The following is a 13,688-nucleotide window of genomic DNA, read 5'->3' as shown; positions in this document are numbered from 1 at the left end:
GGAATATTTTGAGAGATTATCTGTGAAAAAAAAAAGCTGTGGTTGCTGATTTCTGAACCTATGTTATGAGATGTCCTACGAGATTCTTCTGTGGATTATTTTGAGAGATTCTCTGTGGAGAAAAAAAAAAAAAGCTATGGAGTTGATTTCTGAAGCTATGTTATGAGATATCCTGCGAGATTCTTCTGTGGATTTTCTCTGTGGAGAGAAAAAAAAAAAAAAAAGCTGTGGAGTTGATTTCTGAAGCTATGTTATGAGATGTCCTGCGAGATTCTTCTGTGGATTATTTTGAGATTCTCTGTGAAGCAGAGTTGTGGAACTGATTTGTAAAACTTTCCTGGGAATATATTCTGTAAAGGTTATTGAGATATTGAGTAAAGATTTATATATATGAAATGTTTAGTGAGGGTATGATTTTTGTATGGTTATGTATATAGAAAATTTTTGGGAGCGAACTAGTATAGGGAATAACATATGGTTTTTTCTTAGCTAGGAAAGTTATTTAGGCAACAGTTGGGGGTACTAGACTAGGGTTGTAGGTTTTCCTCTTTGATTTGGTTTAAGGTAGTGTAGTAGGTTTAAATAAAAGTTTAAATAAAGGGATGATAAGCCTTGAAAAAACCCGTTTTGGGTGAAACATGTTGGCTCCTATATCCCTAGAAGACCACACTAAAAGCTAAGTACTTTTATAAGCTAAGCATGCCCAAAGGGGAGTTATAACAACAAAAAAAAATAATAGAATAAGTTTATCATTAAAGTTAAACAATAGCTCCAGTGAAGAGATAGTACATAAAGCCAAGGGCAATGAAATCTGTGAGCCCAGGTGGTACTTCTGAGGAGCTGGGGACTGATATTGGATGTGAGGTGTTTAGGATTGGTACTAAGATTTGGTACACATCTGGGTGAGACATTGATTGGTGACCCTCACAAAAACATCATAACAAGAGGTAAAGACTATATTAAAGCCTCACAATTGCAGAATCTGCAGGGCAAAGAAGAGGCATTGTGGATCAATTTGGAAACAGGGAATGGTGAATATATTTACATTGGTGTGATATACAGGCCTTCTTCACAGACGGAAGAAGTAGATAGAGATTTAATAGTAGACATTCAGAATATATCTAATAAATGGGACATCGTGCTAATAGGTGATTTTAACATGACAGATATTGATTGGGGTATCCCTATTTTGGGGTCTTCTAGAAGTAGGGAGATTTTGGATTCTCTACAAGGAGAACTGTTCCAGCAGTTGGTAATGGAAGCCAAGCAGGATGCGGTCATGCTGGACTTAATGCTTACAAATGGGGAAAGTGTTTTTGATGCTACAGTGGATGATCATCTGGCATCCAGTGATCACTGCATGGTATGGTTTAATATTAAGATGGGTATAGAGAGGGCTCATTCAAAAGCAAAGGTTCTAGACTAAAAATACTAACTTTGTTTGTATGGGGGTTTACGTCAAGGAATTGTTGTATGGGTGGGAACATCTGGAAGGAGTGGAAATGCGGTGTGCAAAACTGAAAGGATCGATTGTAAGGACGACAAATCTTTTTGTGAGGCAAGTAAGTAAAAATAAGAAGAAAAGAAGGCCGCTTTGGTTCTTAAAAGTAGTAGCTGAGAAGGTAAGGAATAAGAGGTTAGCTTTCATAAACTACAAAAGATCGCAGAAAGAGGAAGACAGGCAAAATATCTGGAAAAGTTAAGAGAGGCTGGTCGTGTACTCAGGAAAGCAAAGATGCAAATGGAAGAAAAAAATAGCTGACAGTAAAACAGGGAGACAAGACATTTTTTAGATATTATTAGTCATAGGAAGAAGTGCAAAAGTGGCATTGTGAGACTCAAAGGTGAAGGGGAGGAATATGTAGAGGCTGATAAAGAAAAGGTCGAATTGCTTAACAAATATTTTTGTTCTGTGTTCACGGCTGAAGCGCCAGGAGCAGGACCGTAGAAGATAAGTGTGAATACAGATGGAGGAGTAATAGACCCTGATCGATTTTCAGAGGGTTGTGTTCATGAGGAGCTAGCTAAAATAAAGGTAGACAAAGCAATGGGGCCGGATGGTGTATATCTGAGGGTGCTGAAGGAACTTAGGGAAGTTCTGGTAGCTCCGCTGACTGACCTTTTCAATGAGTCTCTAGAATCAGGAGTGATACCGGAGGACTGGAGAAAGATGAATGTGGTCCCTCTCCACAAAAGTGGAAATAAGAAAGAAGTAGGGAATTACAGGCCGGTAAGTCTGACTTCTGTGGTAAGCAAATTAATGAAAACGCTTTTGAAACAGAGAATGGTCAAGTTTCTGGAATCCTGTGGATTACAGGACTGGAGGCAACATGGATTCACTAGAGGTAGGTCTTGTCAGACAAATCTGATCAATTTCTTTGACAGGGTGACCAGAGAATTGGATAGAGGATGTGCGCTAGATGTGGTGTATTTAGATTTTAGCACAGCCTTTGGCAAGTGTTCCACACAGACATCTAATAAATAAACTGAGTGCTCTTGGGATAGGTTCCAAAGTGACAGGCTAGGTCAGGAACTGGTTGAGTGGAAGGCGACAGAGTGTAGTGATCAATGGAGATTGCTCTGAGGAAAGGGATGTTACCAGTGGTGTGCCTCAAGGTTCTGTTCTTGGGCTTGTTCTTTTTAACATTTTTATAAATGATATTGCTGAAGGGTTGTCGGGTAAGATTTGCCTCTTTACAGATGATACCAAAATCTATAATAGAGAGTAGACATGCCGGATGTTGTGAATAACATGAAGAAAGACCTGGCGAAGCTTGAAGAATGGTCTGAAATTTGGCTGCTAAAATTTAATGCTAAGAAATGCAAGGTCATACATTTGGGTACCAAAAACCAGAGGGAACGGTACAGATTAGGGAGTGAAGAGCTTATGTGTACGACGGAAAAGCAGGACTTGAGCGTGATTGTAGGTGAAGATCTTAAGGTGGCCAAACAGGTTGAAAAGGTGATGGCGAAAGCTAGAAGGATGCTAGGTTGCATAGGGAGAGATATGGCCATTAGGAAAAAGGAGGTATTGATGCCTCTGTATAAGACTCTGGTTAGACCTCATTTAGAATATTGTGTACAATTCTGGAGGCCGCACCTTCAAAAAGATATAAAAAGGCTGGAGTTGGTCCAGAGGAACATAAGAACATAAGAATTTGCCTCCTCTGGGTCAGACCAGAGGTCCATCCCGCCCAGCGGTCCACTCCCCCGGCGGCCCCTCAAGCCTATCACCTGTGCAGTGGTCCCTGACTATTCCTATAACCTAGCTCAACTCCTATTTGTACCCCTCAATCCCTTTATCCTCTAGGAACCTATCTAAACCTTTTTTGAAGCCCTGTAACGTGCTCTGGCCTATCACGGCCTCCGGAAGCGCGTTCCATGTGTCCACCACCCTCTGGGTAAAAAAGAACTTCATAGCATTTGTTCTAAACCTGCCCCCTTTTAATTTCTCCACATGCCCCCTTGTACTTGTGGTTCCCCACATTGTGAAGAATCTGTCACTGTCTACCTTTTCTATGCCCTTCAGGATTTTGAAGGTTTCCATCATGTCTCCTCTAAGTCTCCGCTTCTCCAGGGAGAATAGCCCCAGCTTTTTCAATTTATCAGCATATGAGAAGTTTTCCATACCCTTTATCAGTTTAGTTGCTCTTCTCTGGACTCCCTCAAGTACTGCCATGTCCTTCTTGAGGTATGGCGACCAGTACTGGACACAGTACTCCAAATGCGGGCGCACCATTGCACGATACAGTGGCATGATGACTTCCTTCGTCCTGGCAGTGATACCCTTTTTAATGATACCCAACATTTGGTTTGCTTTCCTTGAGGCCGTCGCGCATTGTGCCGACACCTTCGTTGTTGTGTCTACCATCACCCCCAGGTCTCTTTCAAGATTACTTACCCCTAGCAGCGATCCCCACATTTTGTAGCTGAACATCGGGTTCTTTTTCCTTACATGCATGACCTTGCATTTCTCTATGTTAAAGCTCATTTGCCACTTTTTTGCCCACTCTTCCAGCCTCGTTAGGTCCCTTTGCAGGTCTTCGCAGTCTTCTGCGGTTCTAACCCTGCTGCAGAGTTTGGTGTCATCCGCAAATTTTATAACCTCACATTTTGTTCTCGCCTCCAGATCATTAATAAATATATTGAACAGGAGCGGTCCCAGCACCGACCCCTGCAGAACTCCGCTCGTGACGCATAGCCAGTCTGAGTAGTGGCTCTTTACTCCAACACTCTGTTTCCTGTCTGCCAGTTTCTGATCCATCGGTGGACATCCCTTTGCACCCCGTGGTTCCACAGCTTCTTAAGCAGCCGTTCGTGGGGTACCTTGTCGAAGGCTTTTTGGAAGTCAAGGTAAATGATGTCCATGGATTCCCCTTTATCCATCTGGCTGTTTATTCCCTCAAAGAAGTACAATAAGTTTGTGAGGCACGATCTTCCCTTGCAGAAGCCGTGCTGGCTCGCCTTCAGCTGTCCATTGTTTTCTATGTGTTCACAGATGCTGTCCTTAACCAGTGCTTCCATCATCTTTCCCAGAACCGAGGTCAAGCTGTAGTTTCCTGGGTCACCCCTTGAACCCTTTTTAAAGATGGGCGTGACATTTGCTATTTTCCAGTCCTCCGGTATCTCCCCAGTTTTTAAGGATAGGTTACAAATTTGGCGAAGTGGTCCCGCTATTTCATTCCTTAGCTCTTTGAGTACCCTTGGGTGGATGCCGTCCGGACCCGGTGATTTGTCGCTCTTTAGTCTGTTTATCTGTCGGAGGACATCCTCTTGTCTTACCTCTAGTTGGACCAACTTTTCATCCTGATGCCCATTTATGATCTCCTCAGGTTCTGGGATATTGGATGTGTCCTCTCTCGTGAAGACTGACGAGAAGAACTTATTTAACCTGTCAGCTATCCCTTTTTCCTCCTTTACCACTCCCTTCTTATCTCCATCGTCCAATGGTCCCACTTCTTCCCTGGCCAGTTTCTTCCCCTTTACGTACCTGAAGAATGATTTGAAGTTTGTTGCATCCCCCGCCAGTCTCTCCTCATATTCTCTTTTTGCTTTTCTAACCACTCGGTGACATTCTCTTTGGTGTCTTTTGTGTTCCTTCTGGTTGTCCTTTGTTTGGTCCTTTTTCCATTTTCTGAAAGATGCTTTCTTGGAAAAAGGACCAAACAAAGGACAACCAGAAGGAACACAAAAGACACCAAAGAGAATGTCACCGAGTGGTTAGAAAAGCAAAAAGAGAATATGAGGGGGATGCAACAAACTTCAAATCATTCTTCAGGTACGTAAAGGGGAAGAAACCGGCCAGGGAAGAAGTGGGACCATTGGACGATGGAGATAAGAAGGGAGTGGTAAAGAAGGAAAAAGGGATAGCTGGCAGGTTAAATAAGTTCTTCTCGTCAGTCTTCACGAGAGAGGACACATCCAATATCCCAGAACCCGAGGAGATCATAAATGGGGATCAGGATGAAAAGTTGGTCCAACTAGAGGTAAGGCAAGAGGATATTAAAATGGTGTGTGGTCTTTGTGATAAGGCATATGGGGACAGATTTAAAGATCTCAATCTGTATACTTTGGAGGAAAGGTGGGAGAGGGGAGATATGATAGAGATGTTTAAATACCTATGTAATATAAATGCACATGAGTCGAGTCTCTTTCATTTGAAAGGAAACTCTGCAATGAGAGGGCATAGGATGAAGTTAAGAGGTGATAGGCTCCAGAGTAATCTGAGGAAATACTTTTTTACGGAAAGGGTGGTAGATGTGTGGAACAGTTTCCCAGAAGAGGTGGTGGAAACAGAGACTGTGTCTGAATTCAAGAGGACCTGGGATAGGCACATGGGATCTCTCAGAGAGAAAGAGATAATGGTTACTGGATGGGCATACTAGATGGGCTTTTTGATCTTTATCTGCCATCATGTTTCTATGTTTCTATGTGGAGCCATGGAAATTTCACAAGGCAGTCATGGACATTAACATCAAGGTCATAGGTAAATGAGGAGATGGATCAGATGGATGTCTGAAGAATCCAAAAGATAAGAATTTAGACTTAGGGGGAGTTCATATTGAGTAGTATGTACCCCCAACTCCCTTCCTGTGAAAGCTGGCGCTGTTCTCCAGGGTGCTCAGAGGCGCTGTGGCATTGTCCCTGGGCCACAGAGATGTTCTGGAGTGTAGCACAAATAGAACAGAAGTAAAGGTGATCCAACTTTAAAGGCTCTACACCCATAGTGGATCCCTTTGGTTAAAAATAGTGTTGCTGCAGAAGTCAGAAGCAAATGTTCCACGAGATTATGGGACGTAGGTGAGGCGATCCAAACTTAATAGGTTCTACACCCAGAGTGGATCCCTGCTCATCCCACTATTCAGTATCTTGTTATTGTGATAAGTAGAGTTGGTGATGATGGGTAGAAGTCGTGATCCATCTTTAACTGGTTCTACACTTTGTTCCTAAAGAGCCCTTCACGAAGACAGGAAATATTTGGTAAACGATCCTGAATGTGAATGTCTATGTCAGAGACTTGCAGCCATGGAAGACATCTCATAGCAAAAGCCAAAGATCTGGATATCATACCAATGTATCAAAAGCTGATCTTGCTATAAACTTTCTGGCTTGGAGAAAGCTGTGAGTAGTCTTCTGAAAACCCTAGAAGTCACCCTGGCTATGCTCTCTAGAAGCATGTTAAAAAATGGAGCTGATTTTTTTTTTTTTTTTTGAGGAGTTGAAGTCTGAGGCATCTGAAGTTTCTGTGTGGACCCGATGAGGAGATTGTTAAAGCTATATGCATCAAGGATTTTCGGTCCCAGAAAGATAAATGTTATCTGCTAGTTGTGGTCTCTGGTACCAGTAGATAGATCGATGTACTATGCTGGGGATATGCCGGTACCAAGGGAGACAGTGGAGGCACCGATGCCGTTCAATGTAGTTAAGGCACAGAAATAGCAACAGTACCGAGGTAAAAATTAGAATTGGTGCCGAGTGTTTGTTCAAAGAGCACAGGCCTAATATCTTCTTTGAAAAATAAATATGAAGAAACAAAACCAAAACATTTTGTTGATTGTTGGAGTGTTGCTGTTTTTTTGTTTGTTTTTTAGCCCTGGCAGATTGGGAACAGAACCAGCCGGAAAGGAAAAAATACAGAGAATCATGGGTTCAGTAAAAAGTAGGCCAAAAAGCCATCAACGCCGTTGGCAGGGGAACAGGCTTTAAAATTACCTATAGGCCCTAATGGTGAACATAAAGAAATTTTTGTTAGGAAAGAAAAGGTTTAAAAAAAGAAAAACCAACTAAGATGAAGAAAAGAATGAAAATAATGAAAAATAAAGCTGGTAAGAAAACTTGACTGGACGAAGTACAGATATGTCTTCGTCACTTCTCGGAAAATGAAAAACTGACAACTTTGTGAGCCGGCATCGGACGGGAAGGCACTCGCACATGTGTGGTGCGGGCAGTCTCAAAGCTTTCTGAAGCTTAAAGTGACAGTACACTTTAGCACTATCCGTACTAGACTCCATGTATGATGTCACCCACCTGTGAGAATATGCTGCATGCTTGTTCTGAGATATTAGCATTATTTGATTAAGATTAACTGCATCCCTGCAGGTCAAATTCTATCTGGATTATAATGGCCAGGTAAAATTTAACTGCCTGTTGGAGTAAGGAATTCAATATAAAACCTGAAATTTGTCTAAATAACTCCTAAGGTTAACTGAATAAATCTTTTGAACACTGGCCTAGAGATTTTATTCTGTGCTTTTAAGTACCAAACGTGGCCAGCAGATGGGCCTGTCTCACCTTTTCCAGTTGTTCCATACATGCCAAGTGTACTACGATTTTACAGGATGCACACTTTCTTCTTAATGATGATTTCTGAAACAATTTAAAGAGGAGGAAAAGGATAAAAGAATCATATATGAAAGAATAGTGATTTATTATATGCTTAAGCTGTGGGCAACAAACTTTATTAGTGCAAACTATTTTAAACCACAATCAGAGTAATAAAATTTAGATATGGTGTCTCAAACTCCAGTACCTATGAGCCATAAATTGGTCAGATTTTCTGGATATTTTTAATTCATTTTTTAAAATAGATTTGCATGCCAACTACCCTCATTGTATGTACATCTTTTTCTTGCATATTCATTTTGATGTAGCTAGCCCACCACTAGTGGTGAGGAGTATCCAGTATGTGCTACAGAAAAAAAAAAAAAAAAGATTGTCCAGTTTGTTGCTCCACTGGAAAAACTGCTATACAGCACTCTTTTCCAGCTCACATATCATCAAATAAGAGTTATTGTAGATTGGTGGAGTTTTTTCTCAGGTACAAAACATAGCAAACATAGCAAACATAGCAGGGGCATTGCGGACTGCCAAGACATTTTGGCCCCGATTCTGTAAAGTGTGCCTAACTTTAGGCGTGCTTTTGACGTCCGATTTAAGTGGATAATGAGCGATTTAAGGGTCTTAACAAGCATTAATTGGGACTTAGACGAAGTTAGGCATCAGTTAGGCATTCTTAGAACACAGACACGAGATAGACGCAGGTTTAGGGAATAGTCGCATCTAAGTTTGTAGACATGGGTGTAGCAGGGGCATTGCGTGGGCGTGGCTAAGGATAGCCACCACATAGACGCTGGTTAGGCGGCAGACCACATCTAAACATCGTGGAAAATGTAGGCGAAGGAAAAGCTGGTCTAAATGTAGTTTTTGCTTTTGTAGCTGGCGATTTCCTATAGATGCATGTTAGGCATGCTTTCCGCTTCAGCAATGATATTTCCTAAAGTGAGTTTGAATATGTTTGGGTTTTTTTCTTCTTTCTCCCTCCTAATAGATTTAATAAGCCACTAAATCAATAGAGCACATCAATATAAACATATTGCATGGAAAACATAGTACTTTTCTGTCCAAACAGTAAAGCACAGTTACTTACCGTAACAGGTGTTATCCAGGGACAGCAGGCAGATATTCTTGACTGATGGGTGACGGCACCGACGGAGCCCCGGTACGGACAATTTTAGAGTGATTGCACTCTAAGAACTTTAGAAAGTTCTAGCTAGGCCGCACCGCGCGTGCGCGAGTGCCTTCCCGCCCGACAGAGGCGCGCGGTCCCCAGTTAGGATAAGCCAGCTAAGAAGCCAACCCGGGGAGGTGGGAGGGACGCAAGAATATCTGCCTGCTGTCCCTGGATAACACCTGTTACGGTAAGTAACTGTGCTTTATCCCAGGACAAGCAGGCAGCATATTCTTGACTGATGGGTGACCTCCAAGCTAACAAAAAGAGGGATGGAGGGAAGGTTGGCCATTAGGAGAATAAATTTTGTAAAACAGATTGGCCGAAGTGTCCATCCCGCCTGGAGAATGCATCCAGACAATAGTGAGATGTGAAAGTATGAACTGAGGACCAAGTAGCAGCCTTGCAGATTTCCTCAATAGGAGTGGAACGGAGGAAAGCTACAGATGCTGCCATAGCTCTAATTTTGTGGCCCGTGACAGAACCCTCCAGTGTCAGGCCCGACTGAGCATAACAAAAAGAAACGCAAGCAGCAAGCCAATTGGACAGAGTGCGTTTAGATACAGGATGACCCAACTTGTTAGGATCAAAGGACAAAAACAGTTGAGGAGATGATCTGTGAGGTTTGGTGCGATCAAGATAGTAAGCCAGAGCACGTTTACAATCCAAGGTATGCAAAGCCTGTTCACCTGGATTAGAATGAGGCTTTGGGAAAAAAACAGGTAGAACGATGGATTGATTAAGGTGAAACTCAGACACAACCTTAGGAAGGAATTTTGGATGTGTACGAAGGACAACCTTATCATGGTGAAAAACAGTGAAAGGTGGATCAGCCACCAGTGCATGGAGCTCACTGACCCTCCTGGCAGAAGTGAGAGCTATCAGAAAGACCACTTTCCAAGTGAGAAATTTAAAATGCGTTGTGGCCAGAGGCTCGAAAGGAGGCTTCATTAACGCAGAAAGAACCACATTAAGATCCCATACAACAGGAGGGGCCTTAAGAGGTGGTTTTACATTGAAAAGGCCTTTCATGAACTTTGAGACTAGGGGATGAGCTGAGAGGGGTTTACCATGGATCGGCTCATGAAAAGCTGCAATGGCACTAAGGTGGACCCTTATCGAAGAGGATTTAAGACCAGAGTCAGATAAGGACAAAAGATAGTCCAATACCAATCCCACTGCTGTAGATATGGGATCATGGTGATGTAACAGGCACCAGGAAGAAAACCGAGACCACTTCTGCTGGTAACATTGAAGAGTAGACGGTTTCCTGGAAGCATCAATAATAGAACGGACAGGCTGAGAAAGGAGAGCATGAGGTGCAGTCAGCCCGAGAGATACCAAGCTGTCAGGTGCAGAGACTGTAAGTTGGGATGAAGAAGCGTTTGCTGATTCTGTGTAAGTAGTGAAGGAAACAGAGGAAGAGGTATGGGTTCCCTGGAACTGAGTTGAAGTAGAAGGGAAAACCAATGCTGTCTGGGCCACCGTGGAGCGATGAGGATCATGGTGGCTTGTTCCCTCTTGAGCTTGAATAAGGTGCGCAGCATGAGCGGAAGAGGAGGGAATGCATAAAGGAAGAGATTGGTCCAATCCAGAAGAAATGCATCGGGTTCCAGACGGTGAGGAGAGTAAAGTCTGGAGCAAAACAGGAGCAGTTGATGGTTGTGGGGAGCTGCAAAAAGATCCACCTGAGGAGTGCCCCATTGAGAGAAAATGAACTGGAGAGTCGAGGGGTCGAGAGTCCATTCGTGAGGTTGAAGAATTCTGCTGAGATTGTCTGCTAAGCAATTCTGCTCCCCTTGGATGTAGACTGCTTTCAGGAATAGGTGACGAGCAGTCGCCCATGTCCAAATCCTTTGAGCTTCCTGACATAAAGGACGGGATCCTGTCCCTCCTTGTTTGTTGATGTAATACATTGCAACTTGGTTGTCTGTGCAAATGAGAAGAACCTGAGGAAAGAGGAGATGTTGAAAAGCTTTGAGGGCGTAAAATATCGCTCTGAGTTCCAGGAAATTGATGTGGTGCTTCTTTTCCCGGGTGGTCCAAAACCCCTGAGTTTGGAACTCGTTCAAGTGAGCTCCCCATGCATAGGGGGAGGAATCCGTGGTGATGACTAGTTGATGAGGAGGTAGATGGAACAGTAGACCTCTGGATAGATTTGATGAGTTCAACCACCAAAGAAGCGACTGTCGAAGAGACGAGGTCACAGATATGTGTTGTGAACAAGGATCCGTCGCTTGTGACCACTGAGTCGCTAGGGTCCATTGAGGAGTACGCAGGTGGAGACGTGCAAAGGGGGTGACATGCACTGTGGATGCCATGTGCCCCAAAAGTACCATCATTTGATTTGCTGAGATGGAAGTTTTCTGGAATACCTGCTGACAGAGATGAAGGATGGTGTGAAGGCGGTTTGGAGGAAGAAACGCCCTCATCTGAACAGTATCCAGAATGGCTCCAATGAATTGAAGTCGCTGAGTTGGAATGAGGTGTGACTTGGGTAGATTGATCTCGAACCCCAACAGTCGCAGGAAGGAAATTGTCTGATTGGTGGCTATATGAACGGACTGAGGAGAAAGAGCCTTGATGAGCCAGTCGTCCAGATAAGGGAAGACTTGAAAATTGTGGGAGCGGAGATAAGCTGCGACCACAATCAGACATTTGGTGAATACCCTGGGAGAGGAGGCTAAGCCGAAGGGTAGCACCTTGTATTGGTAATGATGTTGGTTGACAAGAAAGCGAAGGTATTGTCTGGACATCAGATGAATTGGAATGTGAGTATACGCTTCCTTTAGATCGAGGGAACATAGCCAGTCTTCCTGAGAGAGAAGAGGGTATAGGGTGGCAAGAGATAACATCTTGAACTTCTCCTTGACCAGACATTTGTTGAGATCTCTGAGATCTAATATTGGTCTGAGATCTCCGGTTTTTTTGGGTACAAGAAAGTACCGGGAATAAAATCCCAGGCCTTGCTGGTCTAGAGGAACTGGTTCGATGGCATTGAGAAGGAGGAGGGATTGAACCTCCTGACCGAGAAGGAGGGACTGAGCCTTGTTGGAAGCAGACTCTTTTGGTAGACTTAACGGTGGAGGAGTCTGAAAGTTCAGGGCATATCCGTGAGCGATGATAGCAAGTACCCACTGGTCGGAGGTAATTGCTTCCCATCGAGACAGAAAAACCTGGAGTCGACCTCCTATGGGCTGAGTTTGAAGGCATGAGGGAGGAAGACTGGCAATGTTCTCGAGAAGAGAGTCAAAAGGGCTGTGTAGACTTAGGTTGAACAGCCGGTTTTACAGCAGGCTGTTGTTGTTGACGAGCCTGTTGCTGCTGTTGACGCTGCCTGCGAGGTTGAGGAGGATGAGTCTGAGCTGGGCGAGCAGAAAACCTTCTTTGATAAGAAGGTTGTTGCCTGAATGGACGAGGAGGAGGAGGTTTCTTCTTGTTTTTCAACAAGGTGTCCCACCTAGTCTCATGCGCGGAGAGCTTTTGTGTGGCGGTATCCATGGACTCCCCAAACAGCTCATCCCCAAGACAAGGCGCATTGGCCAGTCGGTCTTGATGGTTTACATCCAGTTCTGAGACCCGTAGCCATGCCAACCTTCTCATTGCTACAGAAATAGCAGTGGCCCGTGACGTCAGTTCAAAAGTATCATAAATGGAACGGACCATAAACTTCCTTAGTTGCAAAAGACTAGAAGTACATTGCTGAAAAGCAGGAAGTTTACGGTCCGGAATGTACTTTTGAAAAGAGGTCACCTGTTGAATGAAATGCTTCAGGTAAAACGAGAAGTGGAATGCGTAATTACCTGAACGGTTGGCCAGCATGGCGTTTTGGTAAAGGCGCTTTCCAAATTTATCCATGGCCTTTCCTTCTCTGCCAGGAGGAACAGAGGCGTAAACACTGGCACCTACAGACTTCTTCAGGGTTGATTCCACCAACAAGGATTCATGGGGAAGTTGTTGCTTGTCGAATCCTGGAATTGGAATGACTTTATAAAGAGATTCCAATTTTCTTGGGGCTCCCGGGATGGTTAAGGGAGTTTCCAAGTTCTTATAGAAAGTTTCCCTCAAGATATCATGGAGGGGCAACTTTAAGAACTCCTTAGGAGGATGATCAAAGTCCAAGGCATCTAAGAATGCCTTGGACTTTTTAGAATCAGACTCCAAAGGAATTGAAAGGGTGTCTGACATTTCCCTTAAAAATTTGGTAAAGGAGGAGTGCTCTGGCTTAGTAGCAGGGTCTTGCACAGATAGATCCTCCTCTTCAGATGAATAATCTTCCTCGGTACCGAGGTGATCATCCGAGTCATCCCACAAATCAGGGTCCCGTACCGATTGGAGACGGCCCTGAGAAAGTGGAGTCGAGGTGCCAACATGTTTAGTCTTGCGTACCGATTTCCCCGAACGGTTGGAGACGGTACCAGGAGAGTGTGGAACGGTACGGGGCTCAGAGAACGGTACCGGTTCAGAAGTGTCCGGAGCAGAACGTCGTTTCGGCTCCGCTGATAGAATAGGCATGGACATGGATTTGTGCGGTGCCGACAAAGTCGATGTCAATAAAAGGGGTTGATCGACGGTCGGCACCGAAGGCTCACTGGGTACCGACACTGGAGGATTCGGTGTCAACAGAGCCGGGAGCAATTTTTGTAGTTGCTGTTTAAGCTGGACCTGGAGGATAGAGGCA

The 13,688-nt window shown here is 43.9% G+C and overlaps 1 protein-coding gene across 1 annotated transcript in view; it reads right to left on the bottom strand.

The window, feature by feature from the left end:
- The window catches only part of DGKI (diacylglycerol kinase iota), a 1,086,779-nt gene that overhangs the window by 924,497 nt on the left and 148,594 nt on the right, over window positions 1-13,688 (bottom strand). The window contains exon 4 of the mRNA XM_033957757.1: window positions 7,792-7,866. Within this exon, the coding sequence (XP_033813648.1) occupies window positions 7,792-7,866 (75 nt within the window). The remainder of the gene's footprint in view (window positions 1-7,791; window positions 7,867-13,688) is intronic.

The sequence above is a fragment of the Geotrypetes seraphini genome, chromosome 9 (genome assembly GCF_902459505.1).
Source record: "Geotrypetes seraphini chromosome 9, aGeoSer1.1, whole genome shotgun sequence".
Classification (NCBI taxonomy): Eukaryota; Metazoa; Chordata; class Amphibia; order Gymnophiona; family Dermophiidae; genus Geotrypetes; species Geotrypetes seraphini.
The sequence above is the reverse complement of the archived record's forward strand: the minus strand, read 5'-3'. Positions and strand labels throughout refer to the sequence as shown.